This window comes from Rhinatrema bivittatum, chromosome 1, assembly GCF_901001135.1.
Source record: "Rhinatrema bivittatum chromosome 1, aRhiBiv1.1, whole genome shotgun sequence".
NCBI classification, from domain to species: Eukaryota; Metazoa; Chordata; class Amphibia; order Gymnophiona; family Rhinatrematidae; genus Rhinatrema; species Rhinatrema bivittatum.
The window spans coordinates 623,055,677-623,075,959 of NC_042615.1; the positions used below are offsets into that span (position 1 = coordinate 623,055,677).

General features: G+C 44.6%; 1 protein-coding gene across 2 annotated transcripts in view; it reads left to right on the plus strand.

The window, feature by feature from the left end:
* The window catches only part of CAMK4 (calcium/calmodulin dependent protein kinase IV), a 618,142-nt gene that overhangs the window by 588,101 nt on the left and 9,758 nt on the right, over positions 1-20,283 (plus strand). For both annotated transcript variants that reach the window (XM_029571711.1, XM_029571716.1), the window contains one exon: positions 5,920-6,072. In XM_029571711.1, coding sequence (XP_029427571.1) covers positions 5,920-6,072 — 153 coding nt within the window. The remainder of the gene's footprint in view (positions 1-5,919; positions 6,073-20,283) is intronic.

Sequence of the window (20,283 nt, forward strand, 5' to 3'; positions counted from 1 at the left end):
TATGATATTCTAACTTCCCTACTATGCCAGTATCCTTTGAAGATTTCTCACTCTGAACTATGAGCTCCTGAGTGACTGTCAGTTTCCCCCCATGATTTAGTATAAAAGCTGATCTATCTCCTTTTTAAACATTAGCGCCAGCAGCCTGGTTCCCATTCAGTTAAAGTGGAACCCACCCTTTTGGAATAGGCTTCCTTTCCCCAAAATGTTGCCCAGTTCCTAACAAACCTAAAGCCCTCTTCCCTGTACCATCTCCTCATCCATGCCTTGAGACTTTGGAGCTCTGCCTGCATCTGGGGTCCTGCATGTGGAAAAGGGAGCATTTCTGAGAATGCTACCCTGGAAGTTCAGAATTTCAGCTTTCTACATAAAATCCTAAAATTGGCTTCCAGAACCTCCCTCCCACAACTTCCTATGTCATTAGAGCCCACGACAGCAAGCTCCTCCCCAGTACTAAAATCCTTTCTAGGCAACGCATGAGGTCTGCCACCTTCACACCAGGCAGGCAGGTTACCAAGTGATCCTCATGCCCAGCAGCCATCCATCAATCTATATTCCTAATGGTTGAATTACCAACTAGAATGCCATCCTAACCCTCCTCCCCTGATCACATGCCCCTGGGAAATGTATCCTCAGTGCAAGAATTGGAGGAAAGCATCATGGGGACAGAGGCAGAAAAAGAAGGCACACATACTCCCAGATCCTGTGGCTACCTATTCCTCCCTACATGGCTGTGGAGTGTGAAGTTCAAGAAACTGAGCTCATACTCAAGAGAGTGAGTGCTTCCTCACAGTGCTACAAGCCTGGAGTGAGAAGAGAGAAGTGGGCCTCAGCAAATTTTGGGAAGACCAGAAATCCTTCTCCCCAACCCCAGATATGCCAACATCTAGTTAAGAAACTGCATCCACTGCTCAATACCAGCGACTTTTGAATCGTTCTCCAGGCACTTGTTCTCAGCATTTTAGATTACTGTAATGCCTTGTACGTTGGACTTGCCAATGCTGCCTTACGACCACTTCACTTGGCTCAAAATGCGGAAGGATGCAATCTATCTGGGACCAAGCTCCGGGACCATGTCATCCCTATATTAGTAGATTTACACTGGCTTCCCACTAAGTGAAGAATAATGTAACAACTTGCTGCTATTATTTTCAAACTCCTGAATGCCGACCACTTAAACTAGGTGAGCTCTGTGCTAAAAATGTACATGCTGCCACCCTCTGAGATCTGCATAAAAAAACTTATTGGAAGCTCCTGCTGTGAAGTTAGCCCACTTTAACATCATTTGGGTTAGGGCTCTTTCCCTTGTTGGCCCACTATTGTGAATTCCCTTCCCGATGAGATTAACGCAGATCCTTGTGTCAAGACTTTCCAAAGGTGTTGAAAACATTCTTTTTTAAGAAAGCCTTTTTGAATCAGTAGATTTCTACTTTTTTGAAACTGCTGTTTGATCTCATATGTTTTGGCTCAGTAGATCTCTCTTTTTTGAAGTTGTTATTTGATTTTATATGTTTGTTTGATAACTTTGATTATGTATGTTCTGTTCCCTTTTGTAACTATTACATTTATGATGTTGCCGTATATACATTTTAATAAACACAAGAAACTAGCTCTGTATATATTCCCTTAAAATGTTTCTGGCCCCATAAATTTGAAAAATAAAAAAATCTTGTATTATTTAGCAGAAAGAGTTCTGCAAGGCAAATCTGCAAGATTCCTCTTTCTTGGATAGTAGCACCTTCCTCCCCCATCTTGTCCTTGAATTTCCTTTTTTATGGAACATTTCACTTTCCTGTAATTTATTGAAGTCTGTCAAATATTTGAATAATTCTATCATATTCTCCCCTTTTCCTTCTTTCCTACAATAGGTACATTTTGAGTGTTTCAAGCCTTTATATGTAGGGTTTCTATTTCAGGTTTGATCATTTTAATTGCCCTTCTCTGAACTGTTTTCATGCTCTTGATGACTTTATGAAGGTTTGGCCTCCAAAACTGAATACATTCCTCAAGGTGTCTCTTTAGTTACCTACTCAAGGGCAAAATTACCTCCTTTTACCTGCAGATGATGCCTCTTGCTTTACTGTATTGACTAGTTACTTTCAGGTCATCTGGGATGATTACTTTTAGGTCTATTGTTTGTGTTTCAGGTGTCCTAAATGATATGTAGCTATGTCAGTTTTAAGAAGGCATTGAAAGGGAAGAAAGACTGCTTGAATAAGCTCTCCTGACTTGCATCCACATAAAGGGAAAACAAAACTCTGAAGAACTGCAATATTAAAATACTCCATATGTCTTAGCGAAGTAGGGAACCCAGAGTTCAAGCTGGTTCTAATTTTAACCCTTTACTAGTAATAAGAATACATTAATCTTTACTCATAACAATGTAATCCCGGACAAGGCCCATAAAATGTTGAGAGGTTCTGATACCGGTGGGAGCCTAGTGCCAGTTTCAGATTTTCAGGGATCAGAAATATGTGTCAAACAGATGGCATAGTTGACCTGGACTAGAGGCAGATAGGATGCCCTTTCTCTTAAGCTGGACAGCGAGGCCACTAACACAGGACTCCTCTCTGTGAACCCCAATACTTCTCTTCTAGTTGGTGGTTGCTGGCAGTCAAGATGTCCCCCACTCCAAACAAATCCACACCAAGCATTCTTCTAAAACACAGAACTTTTATTCCTGGGGTACCAGCGCAGCAACTATTTACAAAGATTTCAAAGAGGGTATTACATTGTTTCTTAATTAATCACAAACTTCACAGTCAAGATACAAATTCACCAAACTCCAAACACAATTAGCATTAGGTAGTAATAAACGAAGTTGTCCAGTTCCTTCCCATTACTTTACCTCACTCATCCTCCTAACTCACTTAGAAATATGTTGCTCACATTTCCTCTAGCTCCCGTAAATACAATGTGAATTATATCCCACCCCACTTTCAACAGGATACTTAACACTCTGCCATGTACATTCACATTTGCTCCCATAATAAGACCAGCTCTCACAACATGGGCCAACAGAGTAGTACCTTGTCGCTGGTCCTGCACCTCTGTTCCCAGGCGGTATTCATGGACATTCTCAGCATCCTACACATACTCGGGCGGATTTTAAAAGCCCTGCTCGCGTAAATCCGCCCGGATTTACGCGAGCAGGGCCTTGCACGCCGGCGCGCCTATTTTCCATAGGCCGCCGGTGCGCGCAGAGCCCCGGGACGCGCGTAGGTCCCGGGGTTTTTGGAAGGGGGCGTGTCGAGGCATGTCGGGGGGCGGGACCCGATGACGCGGCATTTCGGGGGCGGGGCGCGGCGTTTCTGGGGCGGGACCGGGGGCGTGGCGCCGGCCCAGGGGCGTGGTCCAGGCCTTTGGACCAGCCCCCGGGTCGGAGCACAGCGCGCCAGCAGTCTGCTGGCACGCGTAGATTTACGTCTGCTTCTCGCAGGCGTAAATCTACGGACAAAGGTAAGGGGGGTGGTTTAGATAGGGCCGGGCGAGTGGGTTAGGTAGAGGAAGGGAGGGGAAGGTGAGGGGAGGGCGAAAGAGAGTTCCCTCTGAGGCCGCTCTGATTTCGGAGCAGCCTCGGAGGGAACGGAGGCAGGCTGCGCTGCTCGGCGCACGCCGGCTGCCCAAAATCGGCAGCCTTGCGCGCGCCGATCCAGGATTTTAGAGGATACGCGCGGCTATGCGCGTATCTTATAAAATCCAGCGTACTTTTGTTTGCGCGTGCTGCGCAAACAAAAGTACGTGATCGCGCTGTTTTTAAAAATCTACCCCACTCCTTCTTGTGACCATCTTCCTCTTCTCCTTTCTCTGTTTCCCTTTTAGAAAGGGGCCACCTCTTCCTGATCCCTTTCCCTGTGGGAAAACCCAGTCCACGTTCCTGGGGTTGATCCTTCATGATCAGGATTAATCTTCAGCTTCGAGCCTCTCCCCTTGAGAGAGAAAGCCCCTGCAGGGCCCACACCAAAACAGGACATGTCCCTAGGCTCATCAGCCCTGACTAGCAACTCCTCCCCATCCCTAATCTATGGTGGGGTCTCCTTGAATCTCCCATCACCAAAACTTGTACCAAGATTATATACCCTTTTGACACTACCTTAGAAGATATTCTTACCGCCCTCCTAAAGGTAACAAAACTATTAACAACTTTATCCAGAATATCCCCAGTTACAATATATAACCTGTTTAGTTACAAGTTATTTTGCCATGTGATGGTGATTTACTGGTATTGTAGGTATACATGTTTCCCTTTCCAATTTTTCCCAAATGTCAGCCTCCACTGAAAGTCTTCTCCAGTCCTTACTCAAAGATATGAGTCCCATCACAACAGTATTCTCTGATTTTCATAAAATTAGATCTATTTACTGCATCCTCATTATATTGTAAATGCATTTTTATTGTCTTAAGTTGTCATGCCAGTTTTGAGGCAATTTTCAAAGCCATTTCCACAGGTAAAATAGCATATCAGCCATGAAAATTGCCCACCTTCTATAATTAAAAGTACATGCATTGTGCCACAATGTGTGCACTTTTTCCTGCATTTTAGTGGAGGCATTCCTGGATCAAGATAAGTCAGCAGAGAAAATAATGCACATAGGAGTAGATTTTTAAAGTTATGGGCGGGCGTAGATTTGTTCGCGCAACCCGGAGTGAACAAATCTACGCCCGATTTTATAACATGCGTGCGCTGCCGCACACATGTTATAAAATCCAAGGTCGGCGCGCACAGGGGGGTGCACAATTGTGCAACCTGCGTGCGCCGAGCCGAGCAGCCTGCCTCCGTTCCCTCCGAAGCCGCTCCAAAATCGGAGCGGCCTCAGAGGGAACTTTTTTCTGCCCCCTCCCCACCTTCCCCTCCCTTCCCCTACCTAACCCACCCCCCAGCCCTAACTAAATCCCCCCCTACCTTTGTTCAGAAAGGCAGGCGTATCTTGCGCGCGCCGGCCAGCTGTCGGCGTGCCATTCCCCGGCCCAGGGGCTGGTTTGGAGGCCTCGGGCATGCCCCTGGAATGCCACCTGGCTGGCGCCATGCCCACAGCCCCGCCCCTGGAATGCCCCCGAATGCCACGCCCCCCCAACATGGCCCCGACACGCCCCCAAGCAAAGCCCCTGGACTTACGCGCGTCCCGGGGCTTTGCGCGTGCCAGTCGCCCATGCAACATAGATGCGCCGGCATGCAGGGCTTTTAAAATCTGCCCCATAGTTTTGAATTTTCAAACATCTGCACATTTTTTCCTTCGGAGAAAATATCAGCAGAAAAAGTAAGTGCTTTTTCCTTGGGCAATTTTTAAGACAAAAGTACTTGCGGACTTTTACTTTGAAAACTGTTGCAAAGACCACTGTAAAAAGTTGCCATGGACTTTGTAGGCGATTTGAAAATTGCCCTCCTATGACCCTTTGAAATGACAATCTTTTACAGACAATTTTTTAAATTTTACAATCATTAGAAATTGTTTCAGAAAACATAAAGAATGAAAGAAACCTTGGGAACAAGTGAGATCTTACAAATGTCCATCTTTAGATTTTGGAAATTCTTGCAGTTTTGTAGTCACTCTCAGTATCAATTGTTCTACCACATATTCCAGGCTTTGAAAATGCTCTTTCTACAATTAAAGTTGGAATGTTCTTTGTTTTGTTTTCATGACCTTGCTTCTGTCCAAGTTGTCTGACCAACATAAGTATACCCTCAATTTTCTAATAGGCCCTAGGATTTATGTAACAATGATGGCTGATGGCTGATGGCTAGACATCTAACATGGATGTAATATTAACAGGTTTATCAGAAACTTTGATGGTTAGAATAATAGTCTTGAATAGCTGATATGGATAAAGTAACTCTGACTGAATAAGAGCTCATCAAACCCCCAAAGTAACTTGTAGAACCATAATATAAAAACTGCTTCTTCCTTTCTATCACTGTAGGTTAAAAAGCTGATTGTGTTTGATCCTAAAAAGCGTCTAACCACGCATCAAGCTTTGCAGCACCCCTGGGTTACAGGAAAGGCAGCAAATTTTGCACATATGGACAATGCCCAGAAGAAACTCCAAGAGTTCAATGCTCGCCGTAAGCTGAAGGTAGGTCTGGTGCTTGGAAAATGCTGACTTAAAATTGACAGATTTTCATTGTCCTATTGTATGGCTTAGGGATGGGAGATCCCATTTGGATACATATTATTTCCTTAACCAGAAACAGAATTACTTGATATTGCACAACAATTTTTTAAAGCAAAAAAGGTTTTACAAAAAATGTACCCAATTTTATTATTATGAACATGTATCGCTCACAAGGTAAATTTTCATTCTGAGAATCACAATTTACTAGCCATGCTCAGACTTATTCTTAGATATCAAAAGCTGAAATCATTTAAATTTACTCTTACTGAAGACTCTCCTTCTAAAATTGTCTATGTAGGAAAATGCTGTCCTAAAGGATATGGTCCAAAGTTTCCAACAAATGCTGAATACAAATGTTCTCCTAACATCTTTGATAATTCAATATTTAGAAAGATTTTGTAATCCACAAGGGTAACAGTAAGTGCTTAATCAAATTGGTGCAGTTGCAAGCTGCATTACTGCCGGTGTAATCCTCCTGGAAAACCATTGGTATCGATAAACTCCAAAAGTCAAACTCTCAGAGGTTGACATATGCTTCAACCATTTTATTCGTACAATCAGAAATTACTCATCTGCCCACCCAATACTGCAGCATTTCAGAAAATCACTTGCCTTCATCAGGAACAGTTAACCTGTAAACAAAAGGTTAGTAAAATTTCAAATTAGGGCTTGATAATCCAAAGCAAATATCAAAATTCAAACTATAAACTAAAGAGATGAACCAGACTCGTTCCACTGGCAGCTGTAGACACTGATCTCCTAAAAAATGATGACTTTCCCAAACTTTCTATATGTTGAAAGGTATTTAATGAACCTGTTCATCTAATCTTTTATTTATATGTAGCTCCATCCCTTATAACTAATAAAAAAAAACAGCTCACTGTACTTCCTTGATCCGACCATTAGGTATCATGACCCTATCTATAAATGAATGATTGTTCTTTCTGTATTAAAAATTTTGAAAAATCATTCCCCCCAACTACAATGTGCTGGCTGTGATAAGACTGCAAAAGTGAGATCTTCAAGTGTGTAGCCCTTCTCAACCCAATGACTATCTAATGGGGAATCTTGTTTCTTTCTCCTGATTCAGCTTAAGTGTTCTTGGATAGGGGTCTTAATCTTCTGTGTGGTTTAGCCTATATATAACAGTGCAAAACTGGGCTATTTTTCTTGCGGACACTGTAACACCTGCCCAAGATCATTTAATGGAGGCATTTTAATGTTCCCAAACCACCAACCTTTTAAATTGGAGACATATACTACATGAGAGTCAGCGAGGGTAATCTATGGTATATGGTGTCTATGTGCACTGTTATATATTTATCTTATTTTTATTTATTTATTTGTTATATACCGACATTCGATCTGAGATATCATATCGGTTTACATTCAGGTACTGTAGGTATGTCTCTATCCTCAGAGGGCTTACAATCTAAGTTTTGTACCTGAGGCAATGGAGGGTAAAGTGACTTTCCCAAGGTCACAAGGAGGGACAGCGGGACTCAAACCCTGGTCTCCTGGTATATAGGCACAACCACACGGAAGATACTCTTAAGCTGGAGTAAAAGTATCTTCCATGTGGAGAAAGAAACAAGATGCTCCCTTAGTTATTTGTTGGGTTGAGAAAGACTACATATTTGAAGATCTCACTTATGTAGTCTTATCGCAACCAGAACATCGTAGTCAGGGGGAGGAGAGTGATTTTTCAAAAATTGTTAACATAGGATGAACAATCATTCATTTATAGATGGGTACAGTGATACCTAATGGCCTGAACAAGGAAGCAGAGTGGGGAATGTCTTGTATTAGTTATAAGGGGTGGAGCTAAATATGATCTAATTGTGTACTAAATGAAAGATTGGATGAACAGGTTCACCATTACCTTTTGATGTAGAGAGAAGTCGGGAAAGTCACCAAGTTTTCAGGAGATTAGTATTTACAGCTCCCAGTGGAGAGAGTCTGGTTCCCCTCTTCAGTTTATAGTTTGAATTTCAATATTTGGTTTATCGAGCCCTGATTTGAATTTTTACTAACCTTTTGTTTACAAGTTAACTGCTCCTGATGCAGGCAAGTGATTTACTGAAATGCTGCAGCATCAGGTGGGCAGATGAGTAATTGCTGATTGTAAAAAGAAAATGGTTGAAGTGTATGCCAACCTCTGAGCATTTGACTTTTTGAGTTTATCTATATCAATGGCTTTCCAGAACGATGACACTGGCTGTGATGTGTCTTGCAAGGGCACCAATTTGATTAAGCAGTTACTGCTATCATTGTAGATTATGACATTTTTCTAAATATTGACTTATTGAAGACATCATACAAGTGACTTTAGGAGAACATTTATATTCAGCATTTGTTGGAAATTTTGGACCATATCCTTTTGGACTGCATTTTCTTAAGAGATAAGTACATAGACAAGTTTAGAAGGAGAATCTTCAGTAAGAGTAAATTTGCATGATTTTAGCCATCTTTGGGTGTAATCTTAACACCAATTGGGCCAGAAAAGTATTTAAGTCTCTCTTGGGCCTGGATCGCACAGGCTAGTTCTTTGCGCAAGTCTCTATTCCTTAGGACCTGAGCCCTTGGTTGGTGAGGGGAAAGGAAACTGCCTTTTGGCACCCAGAGTGACAGGGGGTGCCTTTTTAATTCTTTTTCCAACTGTGGGTACTGTAAGTGCCAACACAACACCAGAGACTTTGATTTAGTGTCCAAAATAAAATACTTTACTGATGATGAGTCAGGTGAGATAATGGCACAATTAACACCGTCCACAGTACCACAGCAAATCTCAGGTTACAATCTCTTTCCTCAATCTGTGCATTGGTCTCTGCTACCAGGGCTGGAAGACACTCACCTTTCAGGCCTTGGATTTTATGAGGCTCTCGGGGGCACAGGGTATCCTTGTTTGGGCAGGAAAACCCTTCCAACACTAGCAAAAATGATAATGCACAGTTTTTGCACAGAGAGTCAAAGTTCCTTTCTCCCCAGAGAGTGAAGATTCCAGATGGGTGTCTTCATGAGTTTCCAAGATGGTATTACTCACTGTTAACTAAGTTTCTCTTTAGCTGACTTTTCTTGAATCCCATGACGAAAGGGATCCTCTCAGGAACATGCAGCTGTCAGAGTTCCTCTTCAGGCAGGAAGGGGCAGCAGAAAATCTTCCTCCTGGCTCTTCTAACAAAATCCTTTTCTCTGAACTGAGTCCAAAATACCATAAGGTCCTCAAATCAGGTCACGTTTGGATCCTGAAAAGGTTGCAGTGGGGCAGGTCTTCTTTATCCTGTGCCCCCCAGGGACATGGCTCCCTGGGGGGCACAGGGTGTGCCTTGGGTGTCACCTGAACCCAGGTGACACCCAAGGTTTCTCAAGGCTTCTTACTATAAAAAGGCACAAAAACCCAGCAAAACAACCCAGAGATAAGCCCAACCAGCCAGATAGTGGACTGGTAGTGCAGCCTTCTGACCTTGCACAGGATCCCCAGACAGGGTTTGCCTGGATCCTCCAAACAGGCCAAAATCTAACACAGAAAAAAAAGCACACGTGTACTGCCCCCTAACTCAAAAACTCAAAGCACTGCCTCCATACTCGTAGGAAAGAGCTGTTTATAAATTCTCACAAAGGGACAACTATCCCATCTCCCTCAAGGGGAGGAGCTGTAATGAATAGTGCCTCCTCTCTTGTCTACATAACTAGCAACTCTTCGGATTAAGCCCAGAGGCTCTGGAATGCAAACAGAATTGCTGGGTCTTTGGGCCAACACTGGAAAATGCCAGATGCTATGGCAGAAGCAGGCCTGTGGGAGCCTAGGAAGAAGCAGTGTCATGCCCACATGGCTAAAGGAGAAGGAGTATCAAGCTGCGTGGGTTGGAAGAGGGACTGCGTTGGGTCTGCGTGGCTGAAGAAGGAGGAGCTTCGAGCTGTGTGAAAGAAGATATCAGAAGAGGTAGCGGGATCAGGCCTGTGGCTAAAAGAGGAGTGTGGAGCCATGCAGGCCAGGAAGAAGCAGCAGCAGCATTGGGCTCGCATGGCTAAAGGAGGCGCATCGAGCTACGTGGGCTTGGAGAAGAGGAAAGAGGAAAGGCACAACATTGGTTTCTGCAGCAGAGAAGGAGGAGGAGGAAGCAGTTGTCTGTGTCAGCCTAAAGGAAGAGGCTGCTGTCCCTGGTGGGCTCCAAGGGAAGGAAAGAATGAGTGAGCATGTCTCTGAGTATGTGTGTATGTGTGTGTGAAGGAGGAATAAAAGTGAGAATGTGAATGAACATGAGTCTGAGAGCAGATGGGCGTGTGTGTGTGTGTGGAAGAGGAAGCGAAGTGAGTGAGTGAGTGAGTGAGCATGCCTATAAGAGAGTGTGACTGTGGGAGAATGAGAGGAGTAAAGTTATAAGTGAGTATGTGAGAATGTGTGAGAAATTGAGGAGTGAGAATGAGTGTGTAAGAATGAATATTATGTGTGTGAAAGTGAGCTTGAACATATGGGTGAGTGTGTACAAGATTAAGTTTGTGTACATCTGGTCCCACCTGGACCCCCCTGCCCGCTAATCCACAGTAATCTCAGGGTGAATGGAAATCAAAAGTTCCTAGGTATGCTTATCTAACCTCTCTATCCCTAGCTAAAAAGGAATTAACCAGGGCCATAATGGTAATGAGCTTAGGGAACCATTGTACATATGTTAGCCATGGCTGCAAGTCTGATTCCAGTACTTAGGCCCATGGAAATGGCAGGTGATATGCACAAACTTCTCTAGAGACATGACGTCAATATTTTGCCAGGCTGAGAAAAATGGTTGAATCATGTGAATGTGTGATTTAAACGAGGTCTTGATCTGTAACCATTTAGTTATAGGCATCAAAAACAAGAGAGTTCAGATGAGCATGCTCAGAACCCCCGCATTAACCCTGCAAGAGGCCATAGTTATGTGTAAAGTAAATGAACAATCACTCACTCAGATTCAAATGCTGAGCATATCAGAGCCTGAAATGGTGCATCATGTGAGCAAACACAACACAAACACAACTGTAGGGTCTACCAGAAATGCAGAAAGAATAAAAGCAGCATAGTGAGAGAGACAGTATACCTTGCACTAAAAACTGTGGCTACTGTGGGGGCACCATATGAAGCTGGAAAATGCCCAGCCTATGGTACAATATGAAGAAACTTTGGTAAAACAGGCAGGCAAAAACAGCAAAGGAAAATGACACATCACAAGGCTGAGTTGGACAGTAATGACCTAGGCTACATTCTTGACAAGGAGATCCTGTGCCTATATGACATCAGTGCAATACAGGGACAGAATTAAAAATGGTTTATAAAACTTGCCCTCTCACCATGCCATGAAAAGGAAATCATAGGCAAGCACAAGAGCTTGATTGCCAAATAGACAGTGGGGTGTCAGTGAATGTGATGAACTACAAAGGTTTTCTCAGTATTATGCAAGCTAGAACAGCAAAATTACAACCAAGTCAATCTGAAATTAATTTGTATGAAGGAACAATTATCACATCACTAAAATAATGTATGCTATAAGCCGAGCATCAAGGGAGAATATAGTAGCTAGAATTTCAAGTTGTATACTCTAAACAGAAAACACTTCTGTCCTTCATGTGGAAAATCCCTTAAAAGGGACATACCCGAAAGGCCCCTTGGCCCTGGCTTTGTACTTTTATGTCTATACCAATTTAAAAGCTTTAAAGAAATATTTGTATCACTAAAGAAACAGAAGGCAATTAGCTTACTTCCTTGTTTTATTATCTGATTGTGCGCACACATACAATACAGAGGAACAGCTGCAAACCAAGATATGAGGGCTCTGAGTGGATCAGCAACAATTCACCTTATAAATTATCTTAAGACACTGATAACGAGTACTGGACAAATTAATAGTCAGGATATCATACACTACATGAATATGTACTGAATTCCAAGAACTAACACTTCATTCAGTGTAACTAATACGTTTTTCCTAACAGCCTCCATATATGGTTAGGCTTTAGCTATCAAACATTATATAAATATATTATTCCTAACATGCTGTAGCTACATTATTTTCAGTACTTCTGTCTTTAGCTGTTCCTCGTTAGCCCTAAAAATGCAGTATCAGTCCTTTTTGATGGCAGTTAGCATAACCTAACTAAAGATTTCAAGCTGGAAATCCTTAAATTTACTATAGTTCCCCTCCTTTTTATGCTATCTGTTGTCATAAACCTAAACTAAACTACTGGGGAAGTTCTCCCTACATCTACTGCAGTGATTGTGGTTCAGGTAACCACTCAGCTCTGTGATAACTCAACAGCGAAGATGTCTCAGGAAATTCCAGAGGTGGCATGGAAGGCAGTGGAAGGGTATCTTGCCATGATGGTAGTAGAAGAGACTGAGGAGGTATTCTTCCTGCAGAAGGGACATAAAGCACTCAACAAGAAAACAGACAGATGATATCATAACCAACCCATCAGCAATCAAAAGTATAAAGTAAGCAATTTTCTTTCCCAATCCTCCAAATAAATCCCCAGTTCCCATCAATCTGAAACCACAAACACTCAGTTCATGGGCCTGATTAAAAAATCTTTTCTTACCCCTGATACATTTAGTTAATGTTCCCTGGTTTATCAATATAAGTGCAGCAGGTAGTATTAATCACTTGACTTCCTTGGCTAGCAACATGTTCAAGTTCATCTGATTATTCAGGACAACTCTGGCAAGGGAGGAAACTTTTTGCTGAAGGGCATTTGGACTGTACTATTTTGATTTGTTATGTCTTCGACAATGGAGGAAAGATTAAAGACAAATGTTTCAAGTTCAGCAACATCTAAACTAGGGAAAAGGAAGTGAACAAATTTATCCCAGCCATTCTGTCTAAGAGGATGATGGTAACTCTTTTCACTCTGTGATGGGGATGGATGTCATATCGGTGAGCTGATAATGAACAGAAAAGTGGAGCATCACATGGCCGAAAGTGAAGTAGGTTGTCATGGTAGAATATACTTTCGTAAAAGCTTGGCTCCCAGTGATGAAATATAAATGTTGGCACTACCAAAGGGTTATATGACCCCCTTCGACCATGAGGGTAGTGGGTCAGTTGCCCTCACCCATCCTGTTTCTTATCTTTGGTATCATTGTCCATGTGGGTCCAGAGGCTGAGGAACAAGGATAGATGTTGCAATGAAACATAGGCTGATAGGGTATAGTTCTTAGATGTAGCAGTGGAATTTGGCAAAAACAGATAAATCTTCTTGAAACCCCCTGAGTTCATTCTCTTTTGGTAAATGTCAATAGGAGTCAGAGATGACCAGTTGACATAAGGGCCGAAAACAGGGCTCTGAGGAAATCACATTCTTTTCAAGAGCCTTAGGGAGAATAACATTTCCATCAGAATGGGCAGACAGAATATTATGACACAGTGGATTAACATTGGAGGTATTACTAGTGGAAAAAGGTGATGTGGAATCATTAGGATAAAGTCTGAAACACCACTTATCTGGTTCGAGGACATCAGATAAAGTAATAGGAGTTAGCGTGACTTTCCAGGCAGGTTTTCTGACTTGACAGATGATAGTGGCTCACAAATACCTCCCCACTCAGGCAGGGTGAGATTCATGGGGAGTGCTGTGAACATGTTGGCAAAGTCAGTCACAGCAGTATGCATAATTGGTGCATAGCCAGCATTGGGAGAGTTTAAGACCAGAGCTGAAAGATTGAAACCACTTGATGTCTTGGTTGTGGCAATGGTACCGATGTAACCCAGGAAATTCAGCAGGCAGGAAGCACAGGACCAGGAACACCGACAATATCATAACCAAGAACCTTGATCTTACAGCAAGGCAAGACAGCAAAGCAGACCCAAGAATCCCTCCACAGACCATTTGAGAGAACGTAGTCACTGTCAGGAGAATCCATGTGGTCAGAGGATGAGTCAGGAGACACTTCAAAGTGATACTCAAATGAAAATTTAGTCCCAAATGATGCCTCAACTTCTTGAGGCTCAGATGATGTAGCTGCACCTGACTTCAGGGGACACCTGGTTGTGTCAGGGCTCTTGGGAGGACCAGAAGACACACTGGCTTGATGAGATTCTTTTAGGACTTGGCGTACCTCACTGACATCAACGAAGGCTGCACTGGCCCCACCATGATCCAAAGAGGCTACTCTGGTAGGTTACAGGAAACAATCTATGTTTCCTGTATCTATGCTTCTGTTGCACCCGTCGGTTGCAGACGGCTGCACACTCTATTGCTCACCTTTTTTCTACCTGACTCAGTTCATTTCGGGAAGATGGCTGCTTCCACTCCTCCTCACCCTACCCTCCGGCATCCCCTGTCTGGCATGGGCGATTGCGTTCGACATCTTTCTCCAGGAGTCACCTAGGGCACACGCACACGTGCGCAGTCCCGTCCTTTACATGCATCAAAGCGGGAACCTTGGTGGCGTCCCCACCACATTATATCACTAGCTCTGGTATTTAATCTCCGCTCACGATTCCTTCTACGAGTTAGCAAGGAATCCTCCATGCTGATCTCTCCACGTTAACAGATGCTCCTGCTCTGTATACTCTCGCTCCAGGACGACTTAGGTACCTGCTTCATGGGCGCCTTGCCTTGCTCCTCCTTACCCTCGGGGTTACCTTCTACCAACTAAGACGCCTAAGGTACCCACTCCTCGGGGGCCTTGCCGTGCTCCTACCTACCCTTTGGGGCTGCCTACTCATTACCAGGACGCATATGGTACCCGCTTCTCGGGGGCCTTGTTCGTCTGGGACCTCCACTCCTCGGGAGTTCCTTTCTACTACGACTACCAGCATCAGAGTGAGTATTGCTGCTCCTGTTCTGTCTCTGCATTGTCTCATCTCTTTCTCCATAGATCCTCGGCCTACCCTGCACCACGGACTACTACCGGATCTATTGGCTTCTCTATCAAAGCTTGGGTTCTTGGCCTACACAGCTTCGCGGACCACTACCGGACCTATCTCCCTCTTGGGACCTGGTGAGACTGTGGAACTGCCTTTTCCACCCTGCAACCTACTGACGGAACATTACCATCTGTTTCCTCCTCTCCTGGCTGGAGTCATCACCCATTCCTCGGGTTACCATCTACATTGCAGTACAATAAAGCTAATTCTCTGTGTCCATCTCTGCCTTGAGCTAGCCTATCGCTGCAAGTCCCCACAGGGCCCCGCCATCTCTTACAGCGACCAAGGGCCCACGCTTCAATGTCCAAAACACAATAGATTGCTAAATCCATGGACCCGGCTCAGCTCGCAGCCTTACAGGCCATTCCTGGCCTGGCCCAGTGGATTACAGAGCAACAGAAATCTCTGGAGATACTAGCCGCCACTTTCAACCAGTTGAACACCCAACTGAATAAACCGACAGCTCCAGAGAAAGATTCTTCTCCTCAAGTGGTTGCAGTTCACACCACTGTACCACTACCAGCTGCTACACGCTTCTCTGGTGATGCCCAGATGTTCAGGGGTTTTATTAACCAATGCTGTATGCACTTCTCATTGCAACCAAACTACTTTCCCAATGCTGTTTCCAAGATTATGTATATCCTATCGCTACTCGATGGAAGAGCCCTGGCCTGGGCTTCACCTCTCTGGGAACACAGAGACCCTGTTTTGAATGATCTGACTGACTTCTTGAACTTGTTCAAATCTGTATTTGATGATCCAGCATGTCAGACCATCTCAGGGTCTACTCTTCTTCCCCTTCAACAAGGAAGCAAGCCTTTACCAGACTATGCCATTGAATTCAAGACACTAGCATCTGAGTTTCATTGGGACTTGGGATGTCTACATGCTATATTTTTAGAGGGCCTCAACACACGTATAAAAGATGAAATAGCAGCTCGTGATTTGCTGAACATTCTGGAATCTCTCATTGATTTAGCTGGAAGAGTTGATCGCAGGATACGCGATCAGACTCAAGAAGCAAAGTGTCAGAAGAAGCACCCTACAGGAAGGAATCGCCCTCAAGCCATGCACACTACTTGAGCCCAATCTTCTGCGCCCAGTGAAGAGGAAGAAGAGCCTATGCAGTTAGGACGCAGTCACCTGACTTCTAAAGAGAGACGTTTTCGCAGATGCTCATGTCTCTGTATGTACTGTGGCCAATCTGGCCATGCTGTTCAGACCTACCCTATCTGTCTATGAAAAGGCCAGACCTAGGATCTGCTGGAGGAATCCTCCTAGGTCTAACTGTGCCCTCTCCTCCATTATCTCTCCCCATCTCTCTTATCTCCGGAGGCCTTGAATTCTCAACACTCGTACTTGTGGACTCAGGTGCGGGAGGAAACTTTATGCTAAAAAGAATTGCAGACCATCTGTGAATTCCTACTAGAACAATAGCTACCCCTCTACTATACATGGAGAACCACTTCCAGGTGAGGTATCGCTTACCACGCAACCTATATGTCTTCACACTGGCGCTTTACACACTGAGAACATCTCTTTCCTGCTCCCTGAGAAGGCCATTCACCCCGTGGTACTTGGCCTACCGTGGCTACATGAACATACACCTCAGTTCAACTGGACCACCATGGAACTCTCTGAGTGAGGTCCTGGCTGCCATGATTGTTGCCTAGCCAAAGTTTCACCGCTGCCCTGCATGTCAACGACTCCCTCACTGCCTGTCTTCCGCTACAATATGCGTCTTTTCAGGACATCTTCTCCAAGCAAGCAGCAGATGTATTACCTCTGTACAAGACCTTTGATTGTGCGATAAATCTCAAGTGTAATTCGGAGCCTCCTAAGGAAAGGTACCCTCTCTCAATAACAGAGACTGAGGCCAGGTTGGCCTATATCCAAGAAAACCTGAAAAAAGGGTTCATTAGACCTTCTAAATCCCTGGCTGGTGCAGGGTTCTTTTTTGTTGGGAAAAAAGATGTATCTCTTTGCCCTTGTATAGATTACAGAGGTCTTAATAATGTTGATAACCAAACTGTTTGGCAGACTCCAGGTAGCCAAGGTGTTTACTATGCTGGACTTAAAGGGGGCCTACAACTTGGTCTGAATCTGTCATGGAGATGAATGGAAGACAGCTTTTAACACCTGTGACAGACATTTTGAATACTTATTTATTTATTTTATTATTTTTATATACTGACATGCAATCTCAATTGAGATATCACACTGGTTTACATTCAGGTACTGTAGGTATTTCTCTATCCCCAGAGGGCTTACATTCTAAGTTTTTTGTACCTGAGGCAATGGAGGGTAAAGTGACTTGCCCAAGGTCACAAGGAGTGACAGCAGGACTTCAACCCTGGTCTCCTGGTTCATAGTCCACTGCTCTAACCACTAGGCTACTCCTCCTCCCCTTAGTCATGCCTTTTGGACTGTGCAATGGACCAGTGGTGTTCCATAATATGATGAATGATATTCTGCGAGACTTACTGTACCAGTGCGAGGTGGTATATTTAGATGACATCCTGATTTTCTTTCAGGACTTACAGACCCACCAAGCTGATGTGATAAAGGTACTACAAAGGCCACATGACATTCACCTTTATGCGAAGCTTGAGAAGTGCGCTTTTCACCAGGAGTCAGTGCCATTTCTGGGGTACATTGTTTTCAAGAATGGCTTCCAGATGGACCCTCAAAAGCTGAAAAGCATTCAAGATTGGCCTCAACCCAATGGCTTAAAAGCCTTACGTTGTTTCCTTGGCTTTACAAACTATTACCGTACCTTCATCAAGCACTACTCCACTTTAACAGCACCACTCATGGCCATGACTAGAAAAGGGGCTGATCCATCTCAATGGTCTGTTGAGGCTGTTGCAGCTTTCCAAACTCTCAAAGAAGCCTTCCAAACCAAGCCTTGTCTTCGTTATCCTAGTCCTCAGCATCCTTTCATCGTCGAGGTTGATGCCTCCGACGTCGGAGTGGAAGCAGTACTAAGCCAATATAGTGATGCCAATGTTCTCCATCCCTGCTCTTTCTTCTCACAACGTTTCTCTCCCGCCAAGAAGAATTATGGAATCAGAGATAAAGAATTGTTACCTATAAAACTGGCCTTTGAAGAATGGCGTCCATGGCTGGAAGGTGCACAGCACCAAATAACGGTGTATACCGATCATAAAAATTTGGAATATCTATGACTCGCTCAACGCCTTAATCATCATCAAGCGAGGTGGTTGTTCTTTTTCAATTGCTTTGACTTTTTACTGAAATACCATCTTGCAGAAAAGAATATTAGAGCAGATGCTCTTTTGCTCTCCTTCTCTACTTTGGACGTACCCGATGAGCCTCGTCATATCATCAGTCCGGAGAAGGTGGTGCTGGCAGCCACTCACGCCGTCCCTGCTGTAAAGACAGTGGTGCCACTGGGAATGAGGAAGAAATTACTAAAGTGGGCACATGACTCCATCTGGCCGGCCACCCCAGGCAAGAACGTACATTAGCTATGCTCCAACGGTTCTATTGGTGGCCTACCATGAAGACCAATGTCCAAGCCTATGTGGCTTCTTGTGCCACCTGTGCTAGACAAAAACCTCCTGCCGGATGTCCCTGGGGTCTTCTCCAACCTCTACCTGTACCAAAGGAACTTTGGACGCACATCACGACTGACTTCGTAGTGGACTTACCCCCTTCTGCCGGAAACAATACGATCTGGGTGACCGTCGATTGGTTTTCGAAAATGGTACATTTTGTGTCCCTGCCAGGATTACCATCCGCTGCTGAACTAGCTAAATTACTCATGAAGCACAACTTTCGACTCCACGGCATGCCCAAACACATTCTGGCTGATAAAGGTATCCAGTTTACTGCAAACTTCTGGAGAGCTCTGTGTTGGAAGTTCAACATCGAATTGGATCTGACCTCGGCCTATCACCCGCAGTCCAATGGCCAAACAGAGTGAATGAATCGGACGCTCAAACAATTCTTATGCTCATATGTGAATACTAGACAAAGTGACTGGGCAGAATCACTTCCTTGGGCCGAATTTGCCCTAAACTCACATCCAGCTGCTGCCACAGGATCAACACCCTTTCAAGTGGTGTATGGCCGCCAACCATTACCCCCGTTACCTCTGCCACTCTTCGTGACATCTCCAGCAGCTCAAGCCACTGCAATGGAATTGCAACAATTGTGGAAACAGACTAAGGATCTACTTCTCAAGGCGGGAGAAGACTTACGATGCTCACCACAGGAAGGCTCCCCAATTTCAGCCTGGGGACAAAGTATAGCTTAGTACAAAGTTCCTCCGCCTAAAGCTGCCCTCTGCATGTTTTGCTCCTCGGTATGTCAGACCTTTTGCTGTCTTCCGATGTCTTGGGAATTTGACCTACAAGGCTTCCGCCATCTATGAAGATTCATAATGCCTTTCACGTGACTCTTCTGAAACCTCTCATATTGTCTGAATTTTCCAGCAAAGCTCGGGAACCAACACAGCTTGATGCAGAAGAAGATATTGCATATACCGTTGATGACATCCTGGATGTACACAAGAGAGGTAAACAATGGGAGTACCCTATCTCTTGGAAAGGTTACGGACCGGAGGAGAACTCCTGGGAGCCCATGGCCAATATCGTGGATAAAGACATGCTCAGTCGCTTCCATCAGTCTCATCCTCGGAAGCCGAAACCCCATTGGGGGGGGGGGGCCCTTGGAAGGGGGGGTACAGTTGCGCCCGTCGGTCGCAGACGGCTGCGCCCTCTATTGCTTACCTTTTTTCTACCTGACTCAGTTCATTTCGGGAAGATGGCTGCCTCCGCTTCTCCTCACCGTACCCTCTGGCAACCCCGGTCTGTCATGGGAAATTGCGTTCGCCATCTTTCTCCAGGAGTCACCTAGGGCAGGTGTGCGCGCGCAGTCCCGTCCTATACATGCATCATGTCGGGAACCTCGGGGGCATCCCCACCGCATGACGTCACTAGCTCTGGTATTTAATCTCCGCTCACGATTCCTTCTACGAGTTAGCAAGCAATCCTCCATGCTGATCTCTCCACGTTACCAGATGCTCCTGCTCTGAATACTCTCGCTCCAGGATGACTTAGGTACCCGCTTCACAGGGGCCTTACCTCACTCCTCGTTACCCTCCAGGGTTACCTCCTACCAACTAGGACGCCTAAGGTACCCACTCCTCGGGGATCTTGTTCGTCTGGGTCCTCCACTCCTCGGGGGTTCCTTTCTGCTACAACTACCAGCATCAGAGTGAGTACTGCTGCTCCTGCTCTGTCTC